The 17,099-nt window shown below is 35.4% G+C and overlaps 1 protein-coding gene across 2 annotated transcripts; it reads left to right on the plus strand.

Moving 5' to 3' along the window:
* Positions 1-839: 839 nt before the first annotated feature.
* Positions 840-16,855, plus strand: LOC117423473 (splicing factor U2AF 65 kDa subunit-like). Of its 2 annotated transcripts, none has more exons than XM_034039319.3 (11): positions 840-1,045; positions 2,621-2,801; positions 3,541-3,644; positions 3,912-4,063; positions 6,557-6,673; positions 7,039-7,177; positions 7,788-7,867; positions 12,411-12,533; positions 13,421-13,507; positions 13,625-13,867; positions 14,595-16,855. In XM_034039319.3, exons 1-11 carry the CDS (start codon positions 997-999, stop codon positions 14,724-14,726), a joined length of 1,407 nt encoding a protein of 468 aa, XP_033895210.1. In that variant the 5' UTR covers positions 840-996; the 3' UTR covers positions 14,727-16,855. The 2 variants fall into 2 exon arrangements, with proteins under 2 accessions (XP_033895210.1, XP_033895211.1); XM_034039320.3 differs by having other exon boundaries at positions 7,803-7,867.
* Positions 16,856-17,099: the final 244 nt, after the last annotated feature.

The following is a 17,099-nucleotide window of genomic DNA, read 5'->3' on the forward strand; positions in this document are numbered from 1 at the left end:
TACACTTTCACTTAAAACCTGAACCACATTCGAACAGGTTCATATAGAGGTTAAAGGCACAAAATGTCTGAATGGTTAGCCTGTTGCACCACCAAGCACTTATAATAACATTTTAGATCCAGACTTCATATATGAGGGTAACAGAAACTCCTTGGATGAAATGTACCTGTTTGACCTCAAACCTAATGGAATGTTGTCAAGGGATATTTTTGGCCTAAAGAAGCTGGAAACCAAGAACTTCAACGTTTTGTTTTACAATTGGTACAGCTTACATGGTTCTCTTGGTCAGCTTTGGTTATGAACATCTTTATAATAATAATAATAATAATAATAATAATAATAATAATAATAATAATAATAATTTGGTCAATTACTTTTTTAAAGAAAGATACTAGCTTCACAAATTCAGTATACATTCAACAACACATTTTAACTGAATAAATGCTTTTTTTAATGTTTACTATTAAAGGTGCTACACTATTTTGATCGCTAATAGTTTGTGGAAATAATGAACTGTAAATTTTCTTACAGTAGTCTCAATAATAATAATAATAATAATAATAATAATAATAATAATAATAATAATAATCCCCATGTGGACTGTTACATATTAATACAGCATTATTTTTTTAGAGTTGCCGTGTTGGATACATACAACGCTTTTTAAATATATTAAGATTCATATCAATTTATAATAAGCTAATTTACACGTTTTATAATATGTGTTAATTTTCATTCCACACAAACAACCACAGCAGACGGCGCATGACATTGACCAGGAGGAAATGACATAGCTTGAAATCAGCTTTTATTTTTTCTAGACTGCTTTGTGATTGGACTATGTAGTTGTCATTCAATGCTGGGACGTCTGCTTCCTGCTTGGCAGACTCGGAAGAAACTGCTAGTAACAATAAGTATTTCATATATATATATATATATAATAAACCACAAAAAAAAAAACCCAAAAAACCCAAACAAAAAAACAAACAAACGACAATGTCAGAATTTGATGAGTTTGAGAAGCAGCTAAGTGAAAATCGGCAGGGTAAGTTGAAAATATATCAATATACGTTATCAAAGTGAGTAAAGCTTTATTTGTTTTGTTCAAACAGCAAGACCACAAAAAAAGCAGATATTTAATTAAAACGTAAATAATACCATAAGGCCTGCAGAACGGTATTATACGAAACGTAGGCTACCTGAATTACTTACCGGCACCTTAGCTTTGCCAGCACCTTGCATGGCTACCGTACACAGTCAGTATTCTGTCTGTGTCTTCAAAGAAAATTGTAATTGCGGTATTTGGTTTGAAGTCTCATAGATAATGTGACCCATTATTTCGAACATAGCTACGTATTTTAATCAATTAAACTGTAAATTGCAATATATATATATATATATATATATATATATATATATATATATATATATATATATATAGTTACACCGGTAAAAGTAACGGCACAGCTGTTTCTCTCAACATTTTGTGGACAAGGAGGTAAACCACACGCAACACCCTCTATTATTATTATTAGTATTAATAATAATATTATTTATTTATATATTTATTTATTTATTAACAGAAGCCCTTATCCATGGTGACTTACAGTTGTTACAAAGTATCACATTACAGATAAGAGCAGTTATAAAATACAATAAAATCAGTAGTAAATAAGAGCAAATTCAAATCAAAGAATTAAAAATACAGAAACAATTACGTTTGAGAGTGATTTCGACTAAGAGCAGTTAAACTTAAAAATATGATTCCATAAAGAGCAAGTAGTATGTACAATACATGTTTAAGAATGATTTCAAATAAGAGCAATTACAAAAAAAACAAAAAAAAAACAACTAGCATGTTTAGTGTTTAGAATAAAGACAAATAACTGTATTAAGAATGAAAACGCCAGTTGCTGAACAATATGCAGCATTTAAAACGGTACTAAAGCTAGTAATGGGTAGGAAATGGTGTCCTACACCATTGCCCTGCTGCAACACTTGCATCTTATCTGCTATTCTAATACAAACCACTGAACAGCATCCCATGCTTATTCCAAATGCCTGCAATTCCAACCACCACAGACTCAAGTAATGCTGCAAACAAATCTGGAATCATTTGACCACCAAGCTGTATATTTGTGACGGAGGGGAAATGCAATTTCTGGTATTTTATAATGTCCAAAGAAGAGGATGTGTATAATAGCATCCCTTAGGTCTTGAGGGTGTCAGAATCTAGGCCATTGTCACCATCTTGTATGTGGTCCTGGACTATGATCAGTTTGATGATGCATAAGGTAGACAAGCCATTCTTTGACAGTACTGTACTGAACCCTGAATGCTATATTTTGGAAACAGCTTGCATGAATATGACAATACTTTCATGGACATTAGTACCAGCCTGTCAATGTATTCTACTGGTACAGTACATACTTTTTAATGAGGGGAAAAAAGTAATGCAGTTGTATTTCTTTCAGTAAGCTGACCTATTATGTTCTGTTGATGTTATGTAACCAATTAGCTTATATTTAATTTAATTTTTAATCAGTTAAACTTGCTTTAGTGAGCTGTCGAAGTGGTGGTTACTATAAACTAGTGCCCTATCTATTGCTCTTTCAACTAGAAAGAGAAAACGAACGTCACAGAAAAAGAAGTCGGAGCAAATCACAAAGCCGCGGTGAGAAGCATCGCAGTTGGAGCAAGGACAGGGGCAGTCGTAGCCGAGACAAAAAACGACACAGTCGGGATCGGAAGAGTAAGAGCAGAGACATACGGAGCGGGTCAAAGGAACAGAAGAAACAAAGGTATGTGTATACATGCAAGCACAGTCCATGTTACGATACCATTCATTTCATGTCTTGTATAGGTAAGAACCTTGAAGCACTGCTGTTTGAAACAGACAGGCTACTTAAAACGAGCTAGACTATTCTAGTCTGAAACAGGAGTGATGTATATTATTATTTTATTATTTCATTATTTAGCAGATGCCTTTATCCAAGGCGACTTACAGAGACTAGGGTGTGTGAACTATGCATCAGCTGCAGAGTTACTTACAATAACGTCTCACCCGAAAAACGGAGCCCAAGGAGGTTAAGTGACTTGCTCAAGGTCACATAGTGAGTCAGTGAGTGTGCCAGGATTTGAACCGGGGACCTCCTGGTCCGGTGGTTAAAACCCTTTTCTTAACCACCGGACCACACAGCCTCCTCCCTAACTATACGGTAGACCTCCAAATACAGCCTGTTATTGTTAACATGTGTCATTTGATGTCAAATCAGGCAATGAAGTAGGTGCTCAAATATCTCACATTTTGGGGGGTTTCTGGCCTCTTTATTCTGTAATCTGTAAATATGGAAGGACAATATCCCAGGTGCTAAAGATCGAATAGTTTTGTATGGTAGTTTATTTATTGTCCTTTGTTGACATCACTGAATACAATCAAAGTACAAGCTTTAGAGCGTTATTAAGATCAACACCTAAAAATGTTGCATTGTATTTTAGATTTCATGTAGTAATTCACACTTTCTATTTGAACTGCAATAGTTACTCTCCACGAAGATCCCAGAAGAAAAGATCTTGTAAATACTGGGATGTTCCACCTCCAGGTTTTGAACACGTCACACCAGTGCAGTACAAGGCTATGCAAGGTATGGATACATTATTAATGTATTTTCCATATGAACGATAAATTGCCTGTGGCTTATAAAAGAGAACCTCTTTCTTTAGCATATGGACAGTATCAGAATCTGGACATGTATATAAAAAAAATGGTCTGTTTACCAATCGTACCTACGTTATGCTTTTTGTGATACTGCTGTGGCTGGAGATATATTGTACTTGTTTACCCTGCGTTTTTATTTGTATTCATGATGATTTCATACAGATTGTTGAGCGCTTCCCTTGTTTTTTTACAGCTGCAGGGCAGATCCCCAGTGCAGCTCTGCTGGCAAACGCCACAGTTAGCGGAGTAGCTGTCACCCCCACCCAGGTGCCGACAGTTGGCAGTCAGATGACTCGACAGGCCAGACGACTCTATGTAGGAAATATTCCTTTTGGTGTTACAGAGGTATGTGTAAATTGATTCAGGTGCTTCTAAGGAGGGACTGATGAATATTGTTACGCTAATGTGTCAGGGTTAGTAGGCTGATCAGATGAGACATCAAATTGAAAAAAATATATATATTATTATGTATATATATATAAAATATACTGATGTTCAAAAGAAACACAACATTCAGGCCTAATGGATTAAATCAAATATTTTAAACATATATATCAAACAATCACAGAAAATGTAAAAAATACAGATCAAAGAATCCTAAGTCTTCCAATATGAAACGTGACACACTGTCAAAATGAAAACATTACAAAGTTAGTATCGGGTATGACCTCCCTGAGCATTAACACAATCTTGGCACCGTTGACGCATAGGCCTGATCAGCCTCTGGATAGACTGCTGTGAGATGTTCTGCCACTCTTCTTATGCAGCTGCAGCCAGCTGGCGAAGGTTGGCTGGTCGCGAATGTCTTTACGCGATTACACAGATGTCAGATGTGACGGTCCTGGGCTGTGGTGGTGATCCTCTGCCTTCCAGGACGTGGCCTGTCCCTCACAGAGCTGGTTTCCTGGTTTCTCTGGGCTAGTCTGCTGATTGTTGAAGCAGAACAGCTCATTCTCCGGGCAACTTGTCTCACAAACAGTCTGCCTTCAATCGTGCTGATAGCAACCAGGCGATTTTCATTACTCACGCGGGGCATGGTCATATCTTTTGCTGTTCTTGCGTTAATTAAAATCATGTCTTTTCGAATAGCTATTTATACAGATTCTTGACCCTTTGCGGTCCTATGTCGGACCAGGTACGACATTACAAGCACAGGTCTCTAGTCGTTTTTTCTCCGGAAAAAGCAGAAAAAACCTTTCAAATGGCCGAGTGAGACCGGTAGAAGCCGAGAAAAAAAAAGGAGGCGGATCTGAGCAATACACATAGTCCCTTCACCACAGACATAAACAAACAAGATAGCTGCTTCCGCATCCAGTGCTCAAAGAATATCACAGACATTTGCCAAGCTTTTTGAGATGTTATAGTAATAAAATAATGACTTGGATAGCATTATTGAGCAGTTTGGTGATAAAACGAGTGATCAGGAGGTGATTTATCTGTATGCACTACTATGAAGAGATATGTGAAAAATACAGCGAACAAGGAGTGGGACGGGCTGGAGATGCACTACTGAGTGTCCTGTTGATATGCAGTGCCTTTTAAACCCATTTTACTATGAATAAAATTACTTTTAAACAGCACGTGTAATATAAACAGTGCATGTGAAAATAAATTGGACCTGACGCACTTGACAGGCGCTGAATAAATGGACCGCAAAGCGTTAATCAACTAATTTTGGCAATTTTAACTCCACACAAATACAAAACACTGAGCACCTGGTTTTTTATGAAATCACATGACTTGAGTTCAGTATTTTGTTATCTCAAGGAACAATACTACTCCCAACATTTACATTTTAAAATGTAAATAACATTATGTATGTGCCCAATGAGCTATTAATGTAAAACTTAGTTGCGTTTTCATTGTGCATCAGTGTGTGTGTATAATATTATTATTTGTTTATTTAGCAGACGCCTTTATCCAAGGCGACTTACAGAAACTAGGGTGTGTGAACTATGCATCAGCTGCAGAGTCACTTACAATTACGTCTCACCCGAAAGACGGAGCACAAGGAGGTTATGTGACTTGCTCAGGGTCAAGTGTTTAACACCAAAACCTGCCCCTGCAATTCTCTGATTGGTTAAATGTTATGTCAAGGCGTAACACAGCTGTCATGGTTCCAAGATTTTTTTTTTTTTTTTTCACCTAGCAACGTGCAAGTGATCTAGTCTGCTAGAAGCACAATCAATCCTTATTGTTAAAGGCATGATAGCAAGACGGGCGGATCAGGTTTTTTCAGCCGGGCGGCGACAGCCACTTCTGCCCAGCTGAAAAGGCCTGGGGAGAACGCTGTATATATCTTGTATGCCTTTCAGTTCCAGACTTCAACAACCTGGTTCCTTTGTCTGGATCCGGCTGCCCTAAACTGAAATTGACTTACTCTGAGTTACACTTATTATATGCCAGTGAGTAGAACATACTCATGTGTACTAAAAACTGCATAGCAATGTGACCAACATAAGGTAACATTTTAAATTTTTTCCCCCAAGTAACTGGACACAATACTACAGTATTGCAATGTAGTAAATGGTGGCAGATATGAATATCACTGACATTTAAATAATAAAAAAAAAACTTGATGGCTTTTCCAAAAATACAACAGAGACTTACATGCATAAAGATAGCTACTTTCTCTACAAGCCCCAATTGCAATGCACTGTACTCATTTCGGGTAGATCTGCATGTTATTTGGGTATATCGCAACCCCCACTGCTCTACACTTTATTTTTTTAACCCTAATGTAGTATGCAGTGCTGGTACATTACACGTTGTGTGTTTTACAGGAATTGTACTTCTCTTGCTAATATAGTTTTAATGTATTCTTCTATTTCTACCTAGGAGTTAATGGCTGATTTCTTTAATGCTCAAATGCGTCTCGCTGGGCTATCGCAGGCCCCCGGCAACCCGGTTCTTGCAGTCCAGATTAACCAGGATAAAAACTTTGCTTTCCTTGAAGTAAGTGTCTTTTGACTATTTCAAAAAATAAAGTAATTTGCCACCTCTTTACTCTTCAAATGATATGAGCCAGGTGACTGCAAAGACTGATATCACACATTGAATGGTAGACACTGTTATAGAAATACATTTTATGGGGGGTTTATTCAGGCATAACTAGATATTTAGTAAAAAAAGATCCCTTGTTCACTGAATATCTTGTCATGCCTGAATAGATAGATGTGGAGATTAATAAAACAATAACTAAAGGGTGCACAGAGATACTGTACATTCTAAAATGAAGATCTGTTCAGTGGAGTTGCTTGAATATTATATTGAGTCACTGCACATGCTAATGTCATTCATTCACAAATTGTGCTTTACAGTTCCGTTCAGTTGATGAAACTACACAGGCCATGGCATTTGATGGGATAATATTCCAGCTTCAGTCTTTAAAGATCCGGAGACCTCATGATTACCAGCCTCTACCAGGGATTTCAGAACAACCCTCTCTTCATGTCCCAGGTACTGTATGTATGAATTTTCTTTCTTCATTCATGATCCATTTGGATTTGTGTATAACACTGAGTCCATATTTTAATGACTTGTCACTGTTTTGATTATTCAGTAATAATTAGGCTACATGATATTTTTACTTAGTTGGAATTTATTCTGTTAATTTAGTTCTTTTTGTAAACAAATTAATTCCACCACAATTTCAGCCTGAAAAATTAATTTAACTACCGTGTTTTATCCCCAGTCCAGGGAGACTAGTATTAGGATTTTTAAAGTTAGATGAACATTGAACTTAAACAAGCTTTGAAAAATATGTTTTAAAAAAATGCTAAAACAAAAAAGAAAATTGAAATCTATTTCAATTTGTGATACTAAAACAATCTAGTTGCGGATAAGTACAGTGTTTCTGTGTCAAGTTCTCTTTTTAACCATAGTATGCTGGTAGTGTAGTGTAATATCATTTTTAATTGGCACTGCTGGAAGAACTACAGAAGAAGCTGCTTCGAATCTCAGAAAATCCCTGTGTTTAATTAAAGAAAGGTTTAATAAAAAGGTGATGAAATATGAAATCAGTTTAGGTTGCAGTATATACATTTATGTTCTATATGTACATTTGTAGGTGTTGTCTCCACAGTTGTTCCAGATTCTCCAAACAAGCTTTTCATCGGTGGTTTACCTAATTACCTCAATGACGATCAGGTACCTATGAGAGCAACACAACAAGGGAAAGCTGACGTTACCTTTTTACTTCTTTCTTTTTTTTTCTTTATTTCTCAGCTGAGCTAGGTCAGTGTAAGACAATTGAATAATTCATAAACGGTCAGCCTTCTCTTGTTGAGTTTATTTTCTTTCTTTTTAAATGTAAATGTTGTAAGTCTCAATGTGGTATTGCATGCCCATTGACATATAGTTCATTAGAAACCACAATCAGTCTAGACCTGACGTTATCATTTTGCAATATATTCAGAAAGTCTTCAGACTGTGTGGGGGCATTCAACAGAAATGCACTGTAGGACAATTGCACGATTCAAGTGGACTGGGGCACTGCTGTTTTCTAATCCTTGGTTCCATGCAGTCTTCAATATGTTAAAGTGCCCTGTCCTCTTAAGTTCTTCACACTTTTTTATGGTTTGGCTTCAGGCAGATATACAAGTCTGCTTTAAAGGGTACCCTCTCCAAAGTAGTTAGATTTTGGTTCACAGCTTTGATGATGAAAAAGGGCAGTTTTGTTTTGTTTTTTTCTGTGGGAGCGTTTTATATCAAATTAAATCGGAGGAAGGTATCCCGTGGATAACAGGAAATGGGGGTGGGGAAACGTAATGCATTCCATGTTATTATAAAAGTGATGTGTTCTTTAATACTAAATACTAATACTATAGTATATTGCCTGTAGTTTCTGCACTTAACTAAACTGAGATTTGTCAGCTTTCACTGACTTGATTAGCACAAATCTTGGAACTATTGTACCTTATTAAATCAAAGATCAGCACTAATTAAGATCTGTGAAACCAGCTCATACAATTTAAACCGAGTCCAGAACCTTTTGACCTATTTCTTAATGTAGTAGCCTTGCATCCCATGCACTAAGACCCTACTAATACAGAGCCAGCTTCAAAGTAGTGTAATTTAATTAACAGTTCATAAAAATATATATCCTCGTTGGACGTGGTAGGTATACAAAAATTATATATACATATATGAAAGTACCTTCTTTAATTATATTTAAAAGTGTGTACTTTCAACATTGTTCATTGTGTAAAATGTTGATCATTAACCAACCTCCATGCATTAATAATGTGTTTTGTTTTTTTTAGATGTATTTCATTTAAAGGTAAACCTTTATAAAGCAGGTAAAATGTAGGCATCCACATTGTTGCTTTCATCACACTGTATTGCATTTTCTTACACCAGTAACATGAAACCCCATTGAATCATATATTTTAAACATGTGCCTATTACCAACCGTAAATGCCGTGGATCATGTGTGACACTGCACCTTTAGTTTAAGTTACTTTTTAATGAAAGCCACAATAAATAGAAAACACACAAATAGAAAATCGTTAACCTGTGCTGTAATGAGGGTTACAGCGTCATCGACAAAAGATCATTGCAACAATTCTACTGTAAGGAGACCCGTTGTTACAGTACTTTATTGGTATGTAAATACCTTAAGGCTGGTTAAATAAGAATAAGGTAAGGACATTTTATTTGAAAAGCATCATTTGTGTGTGTAATTCTATGTGATTTAAAGGCAGTGCTTGGATTGGATTTTAAGCCACATAAAATTAAGCTCCACAGAACAAAGTAGTCCCAGTGTAATGCTGTGAAATATTGATATTTACGAAGAGTATTGTGTTGGGTTTAAAAAAAAAAAAAAAAGCCAGCACTACCGTAATTGATAAAATTAAAATACAGTGAATTTAGAACAGGATGGTTATCCAGTTTTTTTTTTTTTTACCCTGGTATGTGTTTGCAGTCAATACTGGTTGATAATCACAGCTCTTTCATTTTTGTTCCCCCACTTTGTCCCCAGCTAGGGGCCTGTAAGATCGTTAAGTCTTCGCACATAATTTGTTCAGTAGTACTGATCTACTGCTGCCATGCCAACATGTAAGACAAGGCAAGTAAGAGCTTCTGTCCCTTAGGCGGGTACCCTCACAGCCAGCGGCTCTCCTCTGCTCGTCACTATGTGTTCATACTCCATAGGACTATTTCCTGGCCTTGAGGGTAAACTAAAGGAATACCAGTATTGGTAAAATAAAAACAACCTCAAACCCCCCACCCCCCTCCCCCACAAAAAATACAACAACCAGCTGGTAATGTTGTGTTCTTGGGCTTTAAGAAAAAAAGGTAAGAAGTGAAACCCATGTGTTAAATCACATATACAGTCAGCACTCGGATATACAACACTCACATACACGTCAGTCGCATTTTACTGTCCTAGTTACACAGTGCTTCCTCCAGTTTCACGTGACGAAAATGCAGCAACAGCAAAGCGAACGAGACCAGCTACTGTAATGTAAATCAGTTAATTATTAAACAGTTTTAGATATTGTAATGTATCTGTGACCTTTAGTTGCTTTTGTGCATTTTCATTTGCAAGTGAACTGTGACATTAGGGCCTTATCGAGCACTATATTCTGCAATTTTGAATACTGATTTTGGATACTGTTTTAATTCTGGAAACTGTTTTTTTTTTTTTAATCTTTTGCTAAATTGCATTTCCTTTTTAGGTTTTATGCAGTTCTGTGCATGGGTAACATTTTGATTTAATTTTGCTGTTGAGTTGTTAATGGGGAATTGTGCATACTGCTACAATACGTACAGGTTTTAAAAGTATGTACTGTATTACAGTCCACGTGTCCACAGTCGTCTCTTTTGGCAAGTGATATTTTCAGAATTTTCTTAATTAAAGTGCTACTTCTGTTAAATATAGTACTGACCAACAAAACCAGCTACAGTACATCTAAATGGAAGCCTACTTATTTTAAAACCCCATCCTTTCAGCTATGTATTTTTCACATTGTGTCTTTTTTGTGTTCCCTGAAAAACACGCGGGTTGGAATCAGATATGCGTCACACTCTTTTAACCATCACTGAAGTCAAAATGTTATAGGGCCGGATATGTGAGTGCTGACTGTATTAAGGTTGGACAAAATTAAAACATTGAATGAACTTACTACTGTAGCTGTCAAAAGAAACCTATTCAAAAATATGATAACTGGTGTATACAGTATTTCATTTTTTTTTTTTTCATTGCTTCAAATGTAATTATGGCGCCGCCATCCTTGTGGCTTCCAACACTGATAAACCAATATCCTAGCAAGTAACATTATTGTCAGAAAAAAAACCATAAGACATTCTTGTGTGCTATACAGTGTAATGTACTGCTGTATATATTGACAATTTTCAGTACTGTATGACAATAAGCCTTATAATTAATGTAATTTAAAATGCTACAGAACCCTATAGTGTTTACAGGAAGTGCATGGCTTTACCTTTGCTGTTTACTGTGTCATACAAATCGCTGCTGTATGTTTTTCAACATAATACTGATTGTTTTGATACTTGTATTTCCACATCATGGGTCAGCTGGGGAATAAAACCAAAAACATTTCTGAACTCCTTTTGGGTATATTCTGACATTCATAAGACAAATCCTCTTTCTCCTTGTCAAACCAATGATGTGTTATTAAAACAATCAGGAATATGTTGAAAAATATGTTGCTGTGATACAACCCAGGGGTGTGAACATACATATTGACTCCCATTATATTTTGAAGGTAACAGAAATGATTATATCGGTTTGACTGTATTATCAGTTTTGATATTTTGTTTAAAATCATTTTAAGTATAGCTGAGCCTCAATTAAAACTAAATACCAGCATGAGTTATCCATGTTTTAGGAGGGATTTAATTAGAGGTCATGACAGTTTTTTTAAATATTTTGAAGATATAGATATGAAGATAAGAACACTGACTAACATGTTACATTAATTCTTTAGTTCTAAACCACAATTATGTAAAAAACAAAATTGTAGTCTACAGTATGTTCAACATACCTGATGAAACTTATTTGCAGTTCAAGCCACAGATTGTGAAAAATACACTTAAATGCTACATTACATTGTCATACAAAGATTTAAAAACTCAGGAGCATACTGATGAATTTTATGTTTGTTCAGATTGATATTTGTCAATAAATAATGCTGTTCAGAAAGACATGCCTTTTGTGGGTAGAAACAGCCAATTTTGTGATAGCTGTTTTACAATTACCCAACTGTAACAATATAATTAGTCAGCATACTTATGTTAAAAGGGGTAAATGTCTTTTATATGTACTCAATCTTTTGACACACAGCACATAAGCTTCACCAAAAACATAAGCATCTTTAGAGGAGTGTCATTTCATCCTCATGATTGTTAGTAGGAAACGTAAGAGAGATATATATATATATAATTTGGTTGTTTTTAAACTATTTTAAAGGTCTAGAAGCAGACCTAACACTGCCACTCTATTACAATCCTGCTTGGACTAGAGTGTGTTCTCTGATTTGCTGCCTGTCTGTTTAACATTGGGAAATACAATAAATATAATGTAATTACAGTTTATTTAGAAATACCTAATTTATTTAGGTATTTTAGTTCTCAATAAAAACAAGATGCTTACGTTGATGGGGGATTATAACTTATTTGCCTTGTAATTTGTAATCTATTTTGTGTTCCTGTTTTTGCTGTACAGGTAAAGGAACTTTTGACATCATTTGGTCCTCTTAAAGCATTCAACTTGGTGAAGGACAGCGCAACATCTTTGTCTAAAGGTTATTCCTTTTGTGAATATGTTGATGTCAGTGTTACTGACCAGGTATGACAAAATTTAAATTACTTTGCTTTTGTACATTTTTTACACAAGTAATTAGTGACATATTCCGTTGATTTAAAAGTATGGGGGTTTCACACTTTCATTTTTAAATAAGGGTCATGAATTTTTTATGTTGTCCTTTGATCTCCTTGTTGATTTAATTGTGTGATTCAACCAAGCACTGGATTTGTCTGTGAAACAAACCTCAGTAAACCAATACACATTTGTCTAATTCCGTCTAATTTAGAATTTTTTTTTTTTTTTTTTTTAAATGAATTTCAGTCCATTTTTTCAAATAAATGAAAGATGTTTTAAGCTGCATATGAAACTCAGAATCAGTAAGTAACAGTTCTACAAAAGGTGAATTGCCTTCACGGATGCAACCATGTTAGTTGTCTTTCCTTAAAGCAATGCACACTTAGGTTCAGTCCCTAAAGTCACTAAAATTGCTTAATAGGTTCATTGGTCTCATCACTGGTCTCGATCTTTGTGGTGTTAATCTTTTTGGTTCTTTGCTTATTTGCTTTCAAGCACAAAGTTATAGATCAAAATGATTCCACTGTTGCCTGGTACCAATTCACTTCCTGTGCTGCCGGTCAAATAGTCTGATTGTTCATAGACCATTAGATTGATATTGACCTACACAGGAAGTAATTAGGAATCTGCAGCAACTTCGAATGTATTGCGCTGGCTTTGCAATATCCAGATATGAAAATTTAAAAAAGCAAGCAAAGAACCAAAAGATTTCAAAAAAAGGAAGAACAATTATAATGTTGCAAAAATTGATTTAAGACTTGGTTATCACTTTATTCAGTGTCATCTTTAGCAGTATTTCACGTTTGTGTTACTGTCCTGTTTTAACAAGATAAATGATGCGTTGTTTTTTTCAGGCAGTCGCAGGGCTGAATGGCATGCAGCTTGGAGACAAAAAGCTAATAGTGCAGCGAGCAAGTGTGGGGGCTAAGAATGCTAATCCGGTACATATATAAATATTTACAGAATTAATTTCACTTAATTTTTGTTGACTTTAATTTATAAAGCCATAACTTTATACAAATTTTAGTGATCCAGTAACTTTGTGTTCTTTGCTTCAGAGTGCAATCATTCAGACCCTAGTTACTTTGCAAGTACCAGGCCTCCAGACTTTCCAAAACACAGGAATGCCAACAGAAGTGCTCTGCCTGTTAAATATGGTAATGCCTGAGGAGCTGGTGGAAGATGATGAATATGAAGAGATTTTAGAAGACATTCGTGAAGAGTGCTGCAAATATGGAAGTGTCCGGTCTATTGAAATCCCACGCCCAATCGATGGTCTTGAAGTGCCAGGCTGCGGCAAGGTAAGGATAGCCTCTCTTTGAACTAGTTATTTGCTTATTATGTTGTACGTAATTTGTCCTTTTATTGTAATATGGGCAGTATTTTGAAAAACAATAATAATAATTTTAAAAACATTCACAAAAAATGAAATATCATTGTGTAGTAAGTCTGTGATTCTAAGTCAGTTTCTGTGAGTTTTAGACTAATTTCATGTAGTCTGTTGATGCAGTTTCATCAATAAAGTTTGTATCTCAATAGTGTTATTTGTTTAGATCGTTAGATAGAGCACATAGTGTAAAGCATGTGTCCATTTTTTTTATCATTTTTTGCAACTGAAACATGCCATACCGATAGCCGTGTTATATACAGAATATAGTGTAGGGTGCTGCACGATACAAGTTCATATCAACCCTAGGAGAGGTCAGAGTGGGGTTACTGGCTGCTCTGAACTTCAGTGGGTGAAAATCAGCTTGTATCTTACACTGTGTGTATGTGTGTGTGTGTGTGTGTGTGTGTGTGTGTGTGTATATATATATATATATATATATATATATATATATATATATAAAATGTTATATAATGTATAGTTTAAATAAAAATAAAACAATATAGATAATTTTAATGTGACATCATCATTTCCATCTGATATAAACCGAGACACAGGAACTTCAGATGACAGTCACATCAATATCAGTGTCTGCTATGCATTTTACATCAATTCTGATTTTATATCTTTGTGTCTTGCAGATCTTTGTGGAGTTTGTTTCAGCATCAGAATGCCAGAAAGCCATGCAAGCACTCACGGGCCGAAAATTTGCCAACAGAGTGGTTGTTACAAAATACTATGATCCGGATATGTATCACAGACGTGAATTCTAAATGCTGTGCTAGGTGTGCACTAGATCCCCATCCTTTACTAAAGCACACAATTTAATGAGTTTAGAGCTTTCTTCCTACAGTGTACTTTCATGATTAGTACTATTAAAAAAAAAAAAAAAAAAAAAAATAGTAATAATAATAATTGAATCCATTCATGTGCTGTGAATGACTTGTAATGAAATGGTTTTAATTCAACACTTTGTTGGTGGCAACATTGCCCCACCTGTCATGGGTTTATCATGTTTCTCAGATTGGTAAAGATATGCATTCACCTTATTCCTTTTAAACAAGGCATCAACTTGCATAGCCGATGTGATTCTTTTTACATGTATCTGTACACCTTCCAAAATTTGACCACAAGCAGCCAGGAATTAAAGCTTCTTAAAACTGTGTCTACACTCAAAATGAAAGGACTATTTAAGCTATATAGCATGACAAGGTGTGTGGATATCGCCCTTCCGTGTCTTCAACCCTGTCATGACTGATTTTTTTTATTTTTATTTTTTTATTTATGGTTTACAGTAATTTATCCAGAAGACAAAAAAAGGTTAAAAAATGTGGTTAAAAGAATGCAATAAAAGAGCTTATGTTATTAATGTTATTAATTTATTTTTAAAAACAGTTCCTCTGTACCTAATTTCCACTATCAGCGGTTCCCTTCAGTCATTCAAACTGGGCCTCAGTGCTTATCATCTAGGTCCTTCAGTAACTGGTGTATCATACAGAAGATGACCTTGTTCAAGCTTCTGTTTGAGACTTAATAACTTTCTACCAGTGTTTTTATCAAGAGACATTTGATAAGTCAAAATAATAATAAAGGCAGTTGGATAATTAGACAAAATAAGAAGGTTGCCAGTTAGGTTAGGTCATTTAAGCATAACTTAAACACGACTGTATATAGCCTCTGACCAAACTGAACAGCCTTGAATGAAGCTGACAGGGAAAGTGAAACACACCCAACAATTCCTTGAGAGTGAGGATTTGCTGCCTGTTGTGTGTAAAGGAGTAGGGGCCACACAGGTAAGCTTGAAGGGAATGTATATATCACAAGAGGAGAATTCATTTGACATGCCATTGTTACAGGGATGCCACTGCATGACCAGTAACCCTCCCCTAGCAACTTTCAGAGGAATTTAAGAATGGGAGTGACGGGATTAATTGTTTTACGTAATTGGGCATACTCATTCCGACATCCTGCCTGTAAAATTAAAGCCCTTTTATAATTTTGAATGAATAATTGCTCTTTCAGTAGGTGTTCTATGACAGTATAGGTCTGTGGGGAAATAGTTTTACTTTTCCATTAATGGAGCAGAATGTTCTTCCCAGTGTTCAGGTACAGCGGCTTTCTCGTTTCGTGACATATTATCACTATTTGCTTGTGAGTGCAGGTTTGACAAGCTTTCAAAAAAACATAGCATTGCCAAGCCTTGGTTAAATGATCACACATTTATGTCAACATTTCTGGAATGTAAAGCAAAGATCTAAATTATAGTTTTCCATTGCAACACACAATGTAAAATGTGAATTAAGGGTTTCGGTTTATTTTGTTACAACACATGGTGAAATATTGTTAACCCATTGGTTCTCAAATCATAGAAGTGATGAGACAAAATTATTTCATAGGGTTTGCCATGAGAATGTTTGTTTAAAACCACCTATAATAGTTTAATATTACAAAATGGTAAAAAGCTACAGCAATGGTGGTTTGAGGTAGTTGGCAATGTGAACAAAGTGGTATTTCTTTTTCTGTTTTTTTAGGAACAAGGGATCAAGCCTTATTCTTGAGGCATGTTTATGTTGATTGCTCCTGTCTGTATGTTCACTGTCACATCAACATGATTGTCTATCTCTGGGTCTCCATTTTGCCAACTTTAATTGCCTTGTATCACCCTTTTGAGACTGTGTTGGGTGACCTTGATCTCAGCCTTACATCCAATGTGGCAGTTTTACAATGTTTCCCAAACAGCTGAATGGATTTCTGTCAATATTTAGTTTAGTAAATACCCATTATATAAATGTTTGTTGATTTTTGTTGAGCAAAATAGCCAGCTGAAAGCTTTCTTTGTTTGTTATTTCATTTACGTTTAAATTAAATTCTGTTCATGGTTACTTTTAAAAGGTTGAATTCATTTCCTGTTGTCGTCTTCTCTTTTTATTTTGGACTTTACAGTAGGATCATATCTGTGTACTTGGTGGTTAATGCTGATGGTATTTTTTTATAGCAAAGTAAAAAAGAAAATTGACCTGCAACATCATTTTTATTTTGAGAATTGTTTTGGGATTAAGTTTAATAAAACACATACTGGGGGTCTATCTTAATAACAGCCTGCATATGTTTGCATGAAAGAAAAAAGTAAAATATTATGCATAACA

This window comes from Acipenser ruthenus, chromosome 17 (genome assembly GCF_902713425.1).
Source record: "Acipenser ruthenus chromosome 17, fAciRut3.2 maternal haplotype, whole genome shotgun sequence".
NCBI classification, from domain to species: Eukaryota; Metazoa; Chordata; class Actinopteri; order Acipenseriformes; family Acipenseridae; genus Acipenser; species Acipenser ruthenus.

What these genes read in the sequence shown, in the direction of transcription:
- LOC117423473 (XM_034039319.3), top strand. Translation starts at nt 997, where the DNA reads ATGTCAGAATTTGATGAGTTTGAGAAGCAGCTAAGTGAAAATCGGCAG. An exon ending in TTCCTTTTGGTGTTACAGAG is followed by an intron (nt 4,064 to 6,556) that starts GTATGTGTAAAT and finishes ATTTCTACCTAG; the next exon opens with GAGTTAATGGCTGATTTCTT. An exon ending in AAGTGCCAGGCTGCGGCAAG is followed by an intron (nt 13,868 to 14,594) that starts GTAAGGATAGCC and finishes TGTGTCTTGCAG; the next exon opens with ATCTTTGTGGAGTTTGTTTC.